The sequence below is a fragment of the Artemia franciscana genome, chromosome 18 (genome assembly GCF_032884065.1).
Source record: "Artemia franciscana chromosome 18, ASM3288406v1, whole genome shotgun sequence".
Classification (NCBI taxonomy): Eukaryota; Metazoa; Arthropoda; class Branchiopoda; order Anostraca; family Artemiidae; genus Artemia; species Artemia franciscana.
Genome location: NC_088880.1, coordinates 29,036,484 through 29,054,896, shown reverse-complemented (window position 1 = coordinate 29,054,896; position 18,413 = coordinate 29,036,484). Strand labels below are relative to the sequence as shown.

Genomic DNA, 18,413 nt, shown 5'->3' with positions numbered 1-18,413 from the left:
CTTAAAACTATTCCTAGACGATTCCTCTTGAAAACAACTAGCATATCTTCCGTACTCCCAAATCGGAATGGGATATGTGATCCCAAATCCCATATCGTCCGCACCCAAATTTACAATTTGGGTGCCATTTCCAGAGTAGAAAGGCTGGATGGGGATCTTGATCATCACATTTGACTATAAAGTTTTATATCTAATCGCTTTTAATAAAGTAGACTTGATAACGCCATCATAAAGCGCCGTGATAATGGCCCTTAAAAAGAAACATTGGCTATTATCCATTCATTTGGTTTTTTTAAACACCAAAAAAGGGCCCTTGTCAATGAAAAGACGCCAAAAAATAGTGTTTTTCAAAATATGAAAAGGAGCAGGAAACTAGAGGGACATACACCTCTAATGGTGTAAACTGAACTGGCATACAAGGCAACATCGTAGAGAGATGTTTAAAAGCTCAATTCAAATCTTTTGACAATTTCAGCGTGGTTTTGATGGTTTAAAATTGAAAAGAACATTAAAAAGCATCTTTAAGTGGTGATAAAACTTGGAGGTCTAGGTTCTCTTATTGTCTTAAATTTCTAGCATGTAATAAGCGGCTGATTTGGAATAGCAAATTGTATAAAGCAGACTTGTAGCTAGACTTGTAGGCTTAATAGTCTAATGTTCACGGATCTGTTTTGCTGTCATGGTGACACAAGTTCGAATCTTAGAATATGTTTTTTTTCTCTTTCAAGCGTCTATTCATTCGCGCCTTTTCAAGCGCCTAAAATGTTCTGCACATCTTAATTCTTTGCATAGTTACATCGTTAACATTTTTTTTTTATGATTCCTCAAAGTTGACAAGGAAAACACAAATACCGGAGTTTCTTAAGGCAAAGTTTGAGAGAGACACAAAGTTAAGGGCATGCGCTATGTAAAACTTATTTCTCTATTCTCAACCAGGGGCGGATCAGGAGCAAGATCTTGAGGAGGGGAACAATTTGACAAGGGTGCCAATGAGCAAAATCTTCAGGGGGGGGGGGCATTGTGACAAAGATGCTAATTATTGACAAAATTGGCAAATTCATTCTAAAGAAAGAGTGAAAAAGAGAAAAAACAAGGAAAGAGGGTGCCAGAAAAAATCTTGGGGGTCCTGGCCCCCTGGATCCAGCAGTGTTCTCAACCTTTCTGTCTTGTTGATAAATTAGTCAAAGGATTAGGCTTCAATTAGTGACCCGTCCAGCGGATTTTGTTATCAAGAACAATCATGAATTTGTTGCTTGACTAGTAAGAAAAGTTCACATTTACAGATGAGCAGGTCTGTACGAATGCATTGCACCTTGATAGAAGAAAAAAATGTACAAGAGACAGAATTTTGGTTGATCTGGTAATTTTATCAAATGAGGAAAATCTTATAAACAGGGAGAATCTTCCTAAGGGTAACCGTCTTGGGAGGGAATCATTGAAGGGAGGGAGAATTAGCCAGAAACTGTAAATGCACAGACAATGACAAAAATAAATTGAAAGCCGAATTCAAAAGTGTCCTCTTTGGGGTGCGGGGCTGGGAATTATCTGGATAGTACGAACACATAAACAGCTTGAAGTTTTCCGTTGAAAATCAAATTCGAAACCGGGTTTTTTCTTTGGGTTTACGAATGACAATTGCTCTATGACTTTTAATTATGTTTGAAAAATAGACTGGGGGTTTAGCTGAGACACAACAGATACATAAACCGATAAAATGAATGGTAAGTTTGAAGACAGGGTTTTATCCTAACCTGAATAGACAATTTTAATGACAAGGGTCGCTAAGAAACGCATATTTAGGCTCAATATAGAGTAATTGCATACTCAAGTGTAAATTAATTCAGGTAGAAACAAGGCTAGCTCGCCTAACCTGAGTATGTGAGGGTTTTATTTATCCGTCGACACTGAAATGCAATTAGCTTTTCTCGGCTAATCTGTCAATCAAAGCGGTTGACAGCACAGATGCTTCCAAAGGAGCAAGATCAAACGAATGATAATTCATTTGAACTGTTTTTCAGTATATTTTTGGCTAAAATATTTTTAGGGACTGACCTTTCCTGGACTTAAATTAGAAAATTCAGCTCCGATTAATAGAACAAACAAAATTCACACATCCTGATGATGTAAGACTAATCAAAACAGAAATCTAAGATACTATATCTAAAATCTAAGATACTGTCTAAGTATCTTATAAATATCTTATAAAGTATCTTATAAATCTAAGATACTATATATATATATATATATATATATATATATATATATATATGTGTCTCATCAAGCTTAATGTGACCCATCAAAAACTACCCGCCTGAAAAAAAATTTCCCTGATTTTTGAAAGGGGGGAGGCACCCCCTAAAAATCAATGAATTTTAATGAAAATCACATCATATAATTCAGCGTATCCAACAACGCTGTGGTAGAACTTGGGGACACCCATCTGCAACCCTGGACTTAGCTAGGTTATTCTGCTTGAAGAACAAAATAGCCAAGTAAAGTTCAAACTGAAAGAAATTTAAATTAAATTATTAAAAAATTAAATTAAAAATCTAAGGTATCCGGGAAATTTCATGCCGGCTTTTCTTTTTCTTCCGTTTATTCAAATTTATTATCCGAGTTTTGCAAGTTATATCCACCAACATAATTCTATATAGTTTGACCTCACAAAATAAAAACGTTTATAAGGGACGAGCTAGCGCAATTCTTTTTAGTATCACTGGGCCTTCGACGTGTATTTAATGCCTTATTTTACTAAAAACTTATGTTGAATTCTTTAGTTTTGTTTTTTAAAGTAGGAAAAATATGTTTTTACAAGGTTTATTGTCAATATTTTCAAAAGCTAAAACAACAAATTGAATTTTTTCGGTGATGAAAGCAAAAAATGAAGTTGAAAAACATATTGAAAAACATACAAAAATTACTGCTGCCCGGTTTATGCAACATATTTTTGAAAAAAAATTCAAGCAATCTGGCTTGTGATGTAACATTATATTTGTAGAATTCCGAAGAACTACCACTTTAGTGAACCACTTGAGTGTTACTTGAGTGTTACTTGTTACTTGAGTGTTACTTGTTACTTGTTACTTGAGTGCTACTTGTTACTTACCACTTGAGTTTTTTGGGTTAAAATCATGTTGTAAAATTTGTTGATTTCATTACTAGTGAGAGACTATCGAGAGCTTTATGAATTATTGGTTTTCTATTTTTTCCTGGCCACTAAGGATTTTTCTACTTCTATTCCTGTTTTGCTGTGGCGGTCTTGTATTTACGGTAAAGTACTAGCTCTTTATGTTTTCAGTAAAGCACTAGTGATTTTTATTCGTTTTTGAGTTTCAACATCACTCTTTACTTTCATCAGAAACACTTTATTTTTTCAAATTAATTCCTCCGTCTACCGCAAGCTGGAGTTTTTTTTAACCTCAAGTGACTCGCTTTTATTTTTTAGAAACTGGTGGGCTTTTCAATATGGCTGTGCGTATGATGCAGCTGTTTAGTGACAACAAGGAAGATTTCACCAAGTTGTCTTCTATACTTGGTCTTTATTTTCAAATTCGTGATGATTATGAGAATCTCAAGTCGTTTACAGTAAGTTTCTTTTTCCATTTTTCAGTTTAATTCAAATTAATGTTTCTTCTCTTTTGTTTGTACATCTAGCTGTGTATGTACAGGAAGGCGGGCTCTGGTTCTGCCGTTGCCGAAATTTGAATTTCCTGACGCTTCTTATTCAAATTGCCAAATGATTTTCTAATTAATGACCCCCCCCCCTAAAAAAAATCATGCGCGCGCGCCTGAGAGTAACTAGACATCAGTCATCTAAATCAGAGTCCTAGCCGCCGAAAATACTGCAACTCTGAACTCCGACTATTCATTAAATTGTATTAGGAAAGCTGACACAAGTTGGACCTCGTTGACCTGAGATCCCTTAGACCTGAAACAAATGTAGTTCTTGTTGCCTATAATTGCGATAAAGTAAATACCGAAAATATACCTAAAGAAAAGACGTAGACGTACGGATGCGACTCAAAATAACTTATAAAACGATATCCTGCGAGACAAAACCGTTTTAGAGTATCAGAAATAGATTGAACTAAGGCACCACAGAATGAAATATGGAACCCCTACCCCTCAAAAAAAAAAAAAAAATACATGTAGTTTCATTGAGATATATTATGCAGTTAATATAAAAAATAATTATAAAAGTATGCGGGTCGTTCAAATCTACTTCTGGCCAGTTAATCAGTTAATGCCTTAAAATCTTTACGCAAATCTTGTTTTCTACAATGATCAAAAAGTATTTGTTCACTTCTGTTACTTTTTGTAGCTTTCCTTTAGAGCTATGTTTTCAATGCACATAATAAAGTTGGGGGGGGGACGATATTTTTCTTGGTGATTTTTATATTGGTTTTAACTGTGTAAGATTCAATTTTAAACTATTGACATTTCAATCAATCAATCAATTTATTAATACTAAAAGAAAAAGTATTACGAAGTAAAGCGGTTAATAGGCCCAAGAAGCTTTGCTTGTAATGGACCACAGAAAACAAGAATAACGCGCTTTTATAATATATATATATATATATATATATATATATATATATATATATATATATATATATATATATATATATATATATATATATATATATATATATATATATATATATATATATATATATATATATATATATATATATATATATATATATATATATATATATATATATACGTATATATATATATATATATATATATATATATATTATATATATATATATATATATATATATATATATATATATATATATATATATATATATATATATATATATATATATATATATATATATATATAAATATAAATATATATATATATATATATATATATATATATATATATATATATATATATATATATATATATATATATATATATATATATATATATATATATATATATATATATATATATATATATATATATATATATATATATATATATATATATATATATATATATATATATATATATATATATATATATATATATATATATATATATATATATATATATATATATATATATATATATATATATATATATATATATATATATATATATATATATATATATATATATATATATATATATATATATATATATATATATATATATATATATATATATATATATATATGTAAACTATAAGTGTTAAACATATGCGGCAGTTACCCGGCCCCACAGCCAATATATCTTCTTTGAGTGATAAATAGAAAAATTTACTGAAACAAAAAAGTGGTATTTTCTTACGGGCCTCAAAGTGCTGCCATCTATTGTTTCTACCCATTTCTGTTTGTGATTTCAGCTGAGTTATTCATTCGGTTTTCACACTTAGGATTGCCGTAGAGATATGGTATCATATTTGCCTCTTAAGCTTTAAAAGTTCTCTCATTGCCAAAGAAACTATAGTTAATCTTTTGCTCCTTTTTAAATGATGACGTTAGAAACTTGGCCTACGGCAAAAAAGTCAACTTTTAAACTAAGACAGATAGATTTTTTTGACTGCAGTCGATAGCTCTTGATGAGCTGATCAAAGTGTGTTATCCCCTTTTTGGTAGAAAAATTCTTTCATGAGATGTACCACTTTTAAAGTTTAATTTTTTTTTTTTTGAGAGAGAAGTTTATTAATATTAAGTTTATTAATATATATATATATATATATATATATATATATATATATATATATATATATATATATATATATATATATATATAACTATAAGTGTTAAACATATGCGGCAGTTACCCGGCCCCACAGCCAATATATCTTCTTTGAGTGATAAATAGAAAAATTTACTGAAACAAAAAAGTGGTATTTTCTTACGGGCCTCAAAGTGCTGCCATCTATTGTTTCTACCCATTTCTGTTCGTGATTTCAGCTGAGTTATTCATTCGGTTTTCACACTTAGGATTGCCGTAGAGATATGGTATCATATTTGCCTCTTAAGCTTTAAAAGTTCTCTCATTGCCAAAGAAACTATAGTTAATCTTTTGCTCCTTTTTAAATGATGACGTTAGAAACTTGGCCTACGGCAAAAAAGTCAACTTTTAAACTAAGACAGATAGATTTTTTTGACTGCAGTCGATAGCTCTTGATGAGCTGATCAAAGTGTGTTATCCCCTTTTTGGTAGAAAAATTCTTTCATGAGATGTACCACTTTTAAAGTTTAATTTTTTTTTTTTTGAGAGAGAAGTTTATTAATATTAAGTTTATTAATATATATATATATATATATATATATATATATATATATATATATATATATATATATATATATATATATATATATATATATATATATATATATATATATAAACTATAAGTGTTAAACATATGCGGCAGTTACCCGGCCCCACAGCCAATATATCTTCTTTGAGTGATAAATAGAAAAATTTACTGAAACAAAAAAGTGGTATTTTCTTACGGGCCTCAAAGTGCTGCCATCTATTGTTTCTACCCATTTCTGTTCGTGATTTCAGCTGAGTTATTCATTCGGTTTTCACACTTAGGATTGCCGTAGAGATATGGTATCATATTTGCCTCTTAAGCTTTAAAAGTTCTCTCATTGCCAAAGAAACTATAGTTAATCTTTTGCTCCTTTTTAAATGATGACGTTAGAAACTTGGCCTACGGCAAAAAAGTCAACTTTTAAACTAAGACAGATAGATTTTTTTGACTGCAGTCGATAGCTCTTGATGAGCTGATCAAAGTGTGTTATCCCCTTTTTGGTAGAAAAATTCTTTCATGAGATGTACCACTTTTAAAGTTTAATTTTTTTTTTTTTGAGAGAGAAGTTTATTAATATTAAGTTTATTAATATATATATATATATATATATATATATATATATATATATATATATATATATATATATAAAAACTATAAGTGTTAAACATATGCGGCAGTTACCCGGCCCCACAGCCAATATATCTTCTTTGAGTGATAAATAGAAAAATTTACTGAAACAAAAAAGTGGTATTTTCTTACGGGCCTCAAAGTGCTGCCATCTATTGTTTCTACCCATTTCTGTTCGTGATTTCAGCTGAGTTATTCATTCGGTTTTCACACTTAGGATTGCCGTAGAGATGTGGTATCATATTTGCCTCTTAAGCTTTAAAAGTTCTCTCATTGCCAAAGAAACTATAGTTAATCTTTTGCTCCATTTTAAGTGATGACGTTAGAAACTTGGCCTACGGCAAAAAAGTCAACTTTTAAACTAAGACAGATAGATTTTTTGACTGCAGTCGATAGCTCTTGATGAGCTGATCAAAGTGTGTTATCCCCTTTTTGGTAGAAAAATTCTTTCATGAGATGTACCACTTTTAAAGTTTAATTTTTTTTTTTTGAGAGAGAGAAGTTTATTAATATTAAGTTTATTAATATATATATATATATATATATATATATATATATATATATATATATATATATATATATATATATATATATATATATACATATATATATATATATATATATATATATATATATATATATATATATATATATATATATATATATATATATATATATATATATAAACTATAAGTGTTAAACATATGCGGCAGTTACCCGGCCCCACAGCCAATATATCTTCTTTGAGTGATAAATAGAAAAATTTACTGAAACAGAAAAGTGGTATTTTCTCACGGGCCTCAAAGTGCTGCCATCTATTGTTTCTACCCATTTCTGTTCGTGATTTCAGCTGAGTTATTCATTCGGTTTTTCACACTTAGGATTGCAGTAGAGATATGGTATCATATTTGCCTCTTAAGCTTTAAAAGTTCTCTCATTGCCAAAGAAACTATAGTTAATCTTTTGCTCCTTTTTAAGTGATGACGTTAGAAACTTGGCCTACGGCAAAAAAGTCAACTTTTAAACTAAGACAGATAGATTTTTTTGACTGCAGTCGATAGCTCTTGATGAGCTGATCAAAGTGTGTTATCCCCTTTTTGGTAGAAAAATTCTTTCATGAGATGTACCAGTTTTAAAGTTTTTTGAGAGAGAGAAGTTTATTAATATTAAATAGAAGACAATACAAAATACAATTCAAAATCGAACTACAATACACATAATTCCCCTCGAAAGGCTCCATGGCCAAGGATACAAGGGGGATAAGAAAAAAAAAATATATTATACAAGCAATAAGTTCAATATAGGCAATCACATATAGCAGTTTACAGGCAACATATTTATGGGGGATACAATATAAGCAACAACTAGAAGGAGAAAAAAAAACAAAGAAAAAAAACAAACAAAAAAACATATAGAACATACTTGAGGCCTGGGAGCAAAGTGTAGAGAGGAAAATCACACACCACTAACAAAACACAGGGGCCATAAAAACTCCTCAGAAGAGAAAAAAATAATCTATTTGATTTTTTATTAAATGATCCTTAAGAATCCTTTTAAAAGTCCAAAACGAGTGGCATTTCTGCACTGAAGAAGGTAGTGAATTCCAGACCTGTTGACAAGCAATGTGGGGATTGAAATCTGATCGAACAGTAAGGGTAGGCGGATTGTGGATATTATTTGAAGAACGAAGGCTATATGGAGCTGAATCAGAAATAAACATAGGAGTTTTCCGAAGAGATTTTGGAAGATTGCCGTGAAGTTGATCAAAGACAAAAGAAGCAGAAGAAATAATGTAAATAGACCGTAGACTTAAGAGCTGTGTTGGTGAAGAACGGTTGGTGTCCATAACCAGATGCCGTGCTTTATTATACATGACGGAAAGTGACCGCAGCGTAGACGGAAATGTAGACATCCATACAATGGGGCAATAAGAAACATATGACTGGACAAGACAGAAAAAAAGAAGTTTCAGAATAGATCCAGGAAATGTATATCCAAGTTTTCGAATGATACCCAAACTCCGTGAGACCTTAACCCTAATCATGACTACATGGTTTCTGAATGAAAGGTTCTCATCAAGCAGGGTACCAAGAAACCGGACCACCCTATTCTCTGGTCTACACAAGGAGCCTTGTGACACCTGAAGGTGTGTAAGCTGAGGGAAAGCTACACCAATTCGAGAAAAAATAAGAAAATGTGATTTACCAACATTCAAGACCAAGTAATTGGCATTAAACCATGACATAACTCTCTCAAATAATGCCACAAGGTTAGACTTGATATCACATTCCGTCTTCCCAAGGGTCCCAAGAGTGGTATCATCAGCAAAAGCAACAAGAAAATCTTCATTAGAAGAAGTATTGGAACACGACTGAGCATTAGGCTGACACAGCTTGCAACATGCCAGAGGCCTGGTGTTTTTTACAGCTGAAATCAGATCATTAACATAAATCAAAAATAAAATGTGACCAAGAACAGGTCCCTGCGGGACGCCATAATATACTTCAGAAGGGCTCCGGAAAAGCGGATCAATTGAAGTAAGCCTACCAGAAAGGTATGAATAAAACCAAGAATAAACGTTAGATCTTATACCAATATGTGATAGTTTCCAAAGAAGAATCCGAGTCAAGGAATCAAAAGCTTTACGAACATCCAAAAATAAAGCTGCCGGGATATGACCAGAATCTATTACCAAATGAATGAAATTCGATAAAGCTGCGCAAGCATGCTCCGTAGAGTGACTCGCTCGGAATCCAAACTGGAAATCATGCAAAAAATCCTTTGCATCCAGAAAACTAAGAAGCCTGGATAGCATAATCTTCTCAAAAATTTTGCTGAAAACAGATAGGAGAGAAATTGGCCTATAATTAGCAGGATCACTCCGAGAACCGCCTTTGTAGGCGGTTCTCGGTACTATAACCGGTACTATAACTCGAGTACTATAACCTTAGCTCGCTTGAGAGATTCAGGGAAAATACCTTTCTCGAAAGACAGATTGACGAGCTTAGTCAGTGGTGACAGAATAGCAGGCAGAATGGCACGGATAACCCTTATAGGAATTTCGTCTGGTCCTGAAGAGGATGATTCTTCAAGAGTATTCACGATACGAGCTACCTCAAATTCAGAAACAGAATTCAAGACCATCGACTTCAAACATGAGGGTCCAAGAAAGGCTCTGGAATCGCAACGAGAAGTTGCTGAGCTTGCAGAGGAACCAGTTACCTTTCCTATATTAGCAAAATAAGAGGTAAGCTCTAGCTGAACATCTACATCTCTTTGGACGGTTTTACCATCGATTTTGAGCATTGATAAAACTGAAGGCAGAGGGGGAGTAGGTCTAGGAACTGAATTAATTAAATACCATGTCTTCCTTACATCCTTCCCACATTCAGAAAATTTCCTATGATAATACTGAGACTTGGCCTTCCGACACAGAGAGTTAAATATATTCCTATAGGCCTTGAATCGTTCGTGATGAGCTAAAGATGGTGAAGCCTTGTAAAGCTTCCACAAATAATTTTGCCTTTTTCAGCTTATATGGAGACCTGGAGTCATCCATGGATTCAGTGGTGCTATCCTTTTCGAAGTATGGGGCGCTGGACCCCGATTGCAAATTTCCAGGATTCCTTCTTTAACTAAATCATAAAAGGAATCAAAAACTTCTGTTTTCAAAGGTTGAAAACTTCATTAGTAAGGTACACACTGAAACCAAAAATAGGCCGATACCAATTGTGAGACATATAAGAGACTTTTAAGTAACAGTCGGCTGTTAGCTCATAATCACCTTCGGTAATGAGGGGTTCGCAACTTTTGCTAGTTGGTGTACCTATTATTTTTTTCGGTGTATTTGATGGTAAGGCCAATTTGGTTCCAGTGTTAAGACATGTAGGTGTCTTTTTATTTTAAGATCCTTACAGATTAACAATGTCAGCGTTTAATCGAAGCGAGGAAACAAAACCAAAGTTTTGCTCTCGCAACACTTTGCTCAGTGAAGCCGAACAAACGTTGCCGCAACACCTCATGTTGCCCATACAACGTACATCTAGTTTATCCTAATAGATGTATCCTTTCCAATTTGTCCTGCTTCTAAGTAGAATGTCCAGAAAGTTCTTTGTAGAAAGTTCCTAGTAGAGTAGAATGTCCTAAGAACATTTAGAATGTTCTAAATGAGCCATGTGGAATTTTTTCTAAATGAGCTACGTTGTACATTTTTAGCTTTAAATGCTAATTTTGAATAAGCCACATTTTTTAATGAACCATATGGATTTTTTTTTTAAATGAGCTGATCTTCTAAATGAAATTTTCGCTTTAAATTCTAAATCAAACCGTTCGTGGTAAAGAACTGAAAGGAGTAATTCGGCTCAATAGCAACCTAAACTCTAAGAAACAGAGTCTTGATAACAACAGTACATCAAAAGAATCGAATTTTGATGTTTATTCAAAATATGTAAAATTCGTCAAATTTATTGTATCCATCAAATTTTAGGAGCCTGAGAAAATTTGCCTAATTTTTGAAAAAAGGGAGAACACACCCAAAAAACATCAAGTGATCTTAACAAAAATCAAACCATCAGTTTAAGCATACCAGAAAACACTACTGTAGAAGTTCCAAGCTCCTATGTACAAAAATGTGGAATTTTGCATTTTTTGCCAGAAGAAAGATCTTGATGGGTGTCAATTTTTTTTCACTTTTTTCAGGGTGATCATGTCGAACCAGTGATCGTAGAAGATTGTTAGAGGGCTCATTTGATTGGAAGTAAAAAGTTCTAATGCCCTTTTAAAGTGACAAGAAATATTGGTGGGCAGCTAGTACTCCTTCCATGCTCATTTTCCCCTAAGTCACCCGATCAAAATTTTGAGATAGCCGTTTTGTTCAGCATAGTTAAAAGATCTAATAGCTATGTCTTTGAGGATGATTTTGACCTTCCACAGTCCCCGGGGGAAGGGCTGCAAGTTATAAATTTTGCCCGTTGTTTACATATAGTATTAGTTATTGGGAAGTATACAGACGTTTTCAGAGGGAATTTTTCTGGTGGAGGGGGTGAGGTTACGTTGGAGGATCTTTTCATGGAGAAGGGAATTTTCCATGGAGGGAGACCCTGATTCCCCAGCATTAACTAAAAACGATCAGAAATTAATTAAAAAAACAAGTTTTTTCAACTGAAAGAAGCAACATTAAAACTTCAAACAAGCATAAATTATTACGTATATGAGGTAGATCATCCCCTCGTCAACCCCTCGCTCTTAATGCTAAAGTTGTTATAGCACTGTTAAAAGAGCTTTTTATTCTGATTAAATGGTCTTGGTGATTCAGGAGTCATTCTTAAAGAATTGATACAAAATTCGAACTTTAGCGTAAAGAGCGAGGTATTGACGAGGGGGTGATCCCTCTCATATACGTAATAGTTTCTGTTTGTTCTAGGTTTTAATTGTGCTCCTTACTTTCAGTTGAGAAAACTTGTGTTGTTTATTTAACTTGTATGAGACACATAATCTAAATGAGGCACATGGAAATTTTTTCTATGAATTCATTTTTTAAGTGAGCCACATTGCTAGTTTTCAGCTTTAAATTCTAATTTTGAGTAAGTCATTTTTTTAATGAACTATATGATTTTTTCCAAATGAGCTGATCTTCTAAATGAGCTATATTGGGAATTTTTGTGTTAAATGCTAAATTTATATGAGACATATAATCTAAATGATACACACGGAAAATTTTTTTCTGTATGAGTTTATTTTTAAGTGAGCCACATTGTTAATTTTAGCTTTAAATGCAAAGTCGAAATAAGCCATATCTTCTAAATGAGCCACGTGGAAATAGCCTTCGAGTAAAGGTAAATCCGGGCAAAGATTGTCGTATACTAGTCGCTTACTAGGATTAAAAATAAACTCAGGGAGAAAAATCACAATGAAACTAGACCATTTTCAGGTTCAGCGTTGCCATATGGCACTGCTTCTGGATATCCTAGTCCTATGACATTTTGTTAAGGGCACTAGTAAAACGGCGCGAATAAATAGTAGACCGGTTTACTATATAAGGCACTGACACTAATTGTGTTCTTCTTCAGGGTTTTTACTACTGAGATAATGTTCTCAGGTAACATTCTAACACTACCATCTACATCTTGAAACTAAAACCTAGATGTGTGACGAACGTAGAGGGCGTTGTATGTGTTGAAAAGAATAAAGTTCGTAAAATATCATTTTTTTTTTTTTACTACGACTGTCATATCTCCTCAAAAGAAAGAGAGCTTTTTTTCTAGTTAGCCGCTTTCAGAAATAACTAAACTGTTTCTTTCAGTAAATAACTAAACTGTTTGATAAAAAAATCAAATTAGCAAACATCGATGAGCAAAATAAACCTAAAATGATAACCATAACTAATAAACCATAACAAATAACAAAATAACCATAACCATAACCATAACAAAAAAAAAAAAAAAATAAAAGCTCGTAAAATATCATTTTTTTTTTTTTAGTACGACTGTCATATCTCCTCAAAAGAAAAAGAACTTTTTTCTAGTTAGCCGCTTTCAGAAATAACTAAACTGTTTCTTTCAGTAAATAACTAAATTGTTTGATAAAACATCAAATTAGCAATCGTCGATGATCATAAACTTAAAATGAGCGAAACATCAAAAAACATGAAATTAATGAAAACCAAAACATCTGAAGGGATTAGAACCCAAATCCGTAAAACTTTTATGCAAAGTTTTGTTGAAGAAAATATAGCATTAGAAAAAAAGTATCTAAAACTATTAAAACCCTTGCCTGCAGTGAAATTCAACCGTTAAATTGAAAATTAATCCTAGAAATTTCAATTGCCAAAACCATCGAATTAACGGAAAATTCAAGAACATGAAATTAAGGAAAATCGAAACATCTGAAGGGATTATAAACTAATTCCGTAACAACATCATACGAAGTTTGTCGAAGAAAATATAGCATTAAAAAAACATTCGAAAAAACATACAAAATTGACGAAAACTAAAATATCCAAGGCTCTTAGAACACATAGGAAATTCCAGCTAATTTTACAAATAATATTACCTATAAATGACCTATATATTTTACCAATAAATAATATATTTTACCAATATATTTACAGTATTTTACCATGTATTTACAGTATTTTACCCATGCTTTACAAACGAAACACTAGCTTAGGCACGTTGTAAATAAAAATGAATAGGTTGTAAAGAAATCGATCAAACAGTTCGTGGCAACGAACTGTATTACGGAGTGACCTGTCTCAGTAGTAACCGAAACTCCAAAATAACGGAGTCTTGATACCAATAGTCACTTCAAAAGAATCGCAATTTAATGCTGATTTTAAATATATAAGTTTCATCAACTTTATTCAAACCCATCAAAAGTTCCGAGCCTGAGAAAATTTGTCTTGTTTTAGAAAATAGGGGGAAACATCCCCTAAAAGTCATAGAATATTAACAAAAAATCACACCATCAGATTCAGCGTATCAGAGAACCTTACTGTAGAAGTTTCAAGCTTCTATCAACAAAAATGTGGATTTTTGGATTTTTTGCCAGAAGACAATTCACAGATGTTTGTTCATTTGTGTTTTTGTGTTTTCTTTCCCTAGGGGTGATCGTATCGACCCAGTTGTTCTAGAATGTCGCGAGAGGGCTGATTCCGGTGGAAATTGAAAGTTCTAGTGCCCTTTTTAAGTGACCAAAAAATTGGAGGGCACCTAGTCCCCCTCCCACGTACATTTTTCCCCAAAGTCACCAGATCAAAATTTTGAGATAGCCATTCTGTTCAATTTAGTCAGTAAATATGTCTTTGGGGATGACTTATCCCTCCAGTCCCAGGGGGAGGGACTACATCTTTCCATGGCGGAATTTTTCATGAGGGAAGAGAATTTCCATGAAGGGGGCACAGGATTTTCTAGCATTATTTAAAAAAATTAGAAAATAAATAATTTTTTTTTCAACTGGAAGTAATGAGCAGCATTAAAATTAAAATGAACATAAAATGTTAACGTATATATATGTATGTATATATATATATACTAGCTGTTGGAGGAACCCCGACACCTAGTTAACATATAATTGTCCATGGGAAAAACAATCCGTATTCAGATCTATACCTCATTATTCTAATGATGTGTCCCTGTGTCCCGGTCGTCATTTATATTCCCTGTGTCCCGGTCGTCATTTGTGTCCCGGTGTCCCAGTTTGTAATTTCTCTTTGAGTGTCCCGGTCGTCATTTATATTCCCTCTGTCCCGGTGTCCCGGTCGTCATTTGTGTCCCGGTGTCCCGGTCTGTAATTTCTATTTGAACAATCCCTGTGTCCCGGTCGTCATTTATATATCCCGCCTGTGCCCCCGGCGTCCTCGTTGTAGTTGTGTCCCTGTGTCCCGGTCGTCATTTATATTCCCTGTGTCCCGGTCGTGATTTGTGTCCGGGTGTCCCAGTCTGTAATTTCTCTTTGAGGTTCCCGGTCGTCACTTATATTCCCTCTGTCTCGGTCGTCATTTGTGTCCCGGTCTGTAATTTCTCTTTGAGTGTTTTTTCTTTTTAGTTTTTTTTTTAGTTTTTTACCTTTTTTCTTTTTTCTTTTTTCAGTTTTCTTTTTCTTCTTTATTTTTCAGCGTCACTATGAAGTACATATCGACGAACCTTTGTTTTTTTAACTTAAATCTGGTAGGCATTGATGACCTTATCCAAGTCAAAATCCCAAACCCAATCATCATCGCTATCATTTACAGTTTTTATATGTTTTGACTCTCGCTGTCCAGGTGGATTTTCATCTAACTGCGCGGTTTTGCGTTCTTTAGCCGCAAGCCTGTTTTCTTGCTGCTCTTGTGATTCCCCGGCACGCTTTCCTTTCTTATTTTCTATCTGATCAGCTGCAAGCCTGTTTTCTTGCTGTTCTTGTGATTCCTCGGAACGCTTTCTTTTCTTACTTTCTCTATCAGCAGCAAGTTTTTTGGCATAAACTCTTTGAGCAGCTTCCTCGGCTGTTGCCATTGTAGGTTCTTCAGTCATTTTACAATTAAACATTTTTCCGTGAACAAATGTCTTAAATACCGTTAATGACGTCACCGTCATAGCAAAAATGACGACAACTAACTTCATGACGTCAGTCGACACAGAAACATGACGTCACCTGACAGACAGACACACAGACAGACAACTTATTTTTATATATATAGATATATATATATATATATATATATATATATATATATATATATATATATATATATATATATATATATATATACTAGCTGTTGGGGTGGCGCTTCGTGCCACCCCAACACCTAGTTGGTGGGGGCACTTCACGCCCCCCAAGCCCCTCCGCGCGCGTAAGTCGTTACGCGCCATATTAGTTACGCGCCATTGTAGTTGTGTCCCTATGTCCCACCTGTGAATATAGATATATATATACTAGCTGTTGGGGTGGCGCTTCGCGCCACCCCAACACCTAGTTGGTGGGGCGCTTCGCCCCCCCAAGCCCCCCCGCGCGCGTAAGTCGTTACGCGCCATATTAGTTACGCGCCATTGTAGCTGTGTCCCTGTGTCCCACCTGTAAATAGAGATAGATATAAATATATATTTTTAACTACGTAAAAAATGCGAATATACAACATTCTTCGCTGTCCCATTGTCTGTGCATATAAATAGCATTTATATTTATATGTCTGTGCATATACAACGCCTTATGTACTAATAATGACGTCATATGCAAACGCTCTTTTTACAAACAAACAAACATGCATAAACACAACTCGCTTCGCGCCACCCCAACACCTAGTTGGTGGGGCGCTTCGCGCCCCCCAAGCCCCCCCGCGCGCGTAAGTCGTTACGCGCCATATTAGTTACGCGCCATTGTAGCTGTGTCCCTGTGTCCCAACTGTGAATAGAGATAGATATAAATATATATTTTTAACTACGTAAAACATGCGAATATACAACATTCTTCGCTGTCCCATTGTCTGTGCATATAAATAGCATTTATATTCCCTGTGTCCCGGTCGTCATTTGTGTCCTGGTGTCCCAGTTTGTATTTTCTCTTTAAGTGTCCCGGTCGTCATTTATATTCCCTGTGTCCCAGTGTCCCGGTCGTCATTTGTGTCCCGGTGTCCCGGTCTGTAATTTCTATTCAAATAATCCCTGTGTCTCAGTCGTCAATTATATATCCCGCCTGTGCCCCCGGCGTCCCCGTTGTAGTTGTGTCCCTGCGTCCCGGTCGTCATTTATATTCCCGGTCGTGATTTGTGTCCGGGTGTCCCAGTCTGTAATTTTTCTTTGAGGTTCCTGGTCGTCATTTATATTCCCTCTGTGTCGGTCGTCATTTGTGTCCCGGTCTGTAATTTATCTTTGAGTGTTTTTTCTTTTTAGTTTTTTTTTTAGTTTTTTACATTTTTTCAGTTTTTTTCTTCTTTATTTTTCAGCGTCACTATGAAGTACATATCGCCGAACCTTTGTTTTTTAACTTAAATCTGGGAGGCATTGATGACCTTATCCAAGTCAAAATCCCAAACCCAATCATCATCGCTATCATTTTCAGTTTTGATGTGTTTTGACTCTCGCTTTCCAGGTGGATTTTCATCTAACTGCGCGGTTTTGCGTTCTTTAGCCGCAAGCCTGTTTTCTTGCTGTTCTTGTGATTCCTCGGCACGCTTTCTTTTCTTACTTTCTCTATCAGCTGCAAGCCTGTTTTCTTGCTGTTCTTGTGATTCCTCGGCACGCTTTCTTTTCTTACTTTCTCTATCAGCAGCAAGTTTTTTGGCATAGACTCTTTGAGCAGCTTCCTCGGCTGTTGCCATTGTAGGTTCTTCAGTCATTTTACAATTAAACATTTTTCCGTGAACGCATGTCTTAAATACCATTAATGACGTCACCGTCATAGCAAAAATGACGACAACTAACTTCATGACGTCAGTCGACACAGAAACATGACGTCACCTGACAGACAGACACACAGACAGACAACTTATTTTTATATATATAGATATATATATATATAAGCCCCCCCGCGAGCGTAAGTTGTTACGCGCCATATTAGTTACGTGCCATTGTAGTTGTGTCCCTGTGTCCCACTACAGGTTTACCGACTCTTGAACATGCAACATATAATTGTCCATGGGAACAACAATCCGTATTCAGATCTATACCTCATTATTCTAATGATTGCACTTGAGTTTTGTTGATGTTGATTGCTAATCAAACATTCCCTGTTTCTCCATCGTCATTTATATATCCCCCTGTGCCCCCACCGGCGTCCCCGTTGTAGTTTTGTCCCTGTGTCCCAGTCGTCATTTATAGTCGACAAACATGACGTCAGTCAACACACAAACATGACGTCAGTCGACACACAAACATGACATCATTCGACACACACGTCCCAGTCGTCATTTGTATCCCGGTGTCCCAGTCTGTAATTTCTCTTTGAGTGTCCCGGTCGTCTTTTTTTCTTTTTTCTTTTTAGTTTTTTTTGTAGTTTTTCCCTTTTTTAGTTTTTTATTTTTAT

At 34.3% G+C, this 18,413-nt stretch overlaps 1 protein-coding gene across 2 annotated transcripts in view; it reads left to right on the top strand.

Moving 5' to 3' along the window:
* LOC136038843 (terpene synthase-like) overlaps window positions 1–18,413 on the top strand; it is a 57,053-nt gene that overhangs the window by 20,395 nt on the left and 18,245 nt on the right. For both annotated transcript variants that reach the window (XM_065722257.1, XM_065722258.1), the window contains exon 5: window positions 3,446–3,585. In XM_065722257.1, coding sequence (XP_065578329.1) covers window positions 3,446–3,585 — 140 coding nt within the window. The remainder of the gene's footprint in view (window positions 1–3,445; window positions 3,586–18,413) is intronic.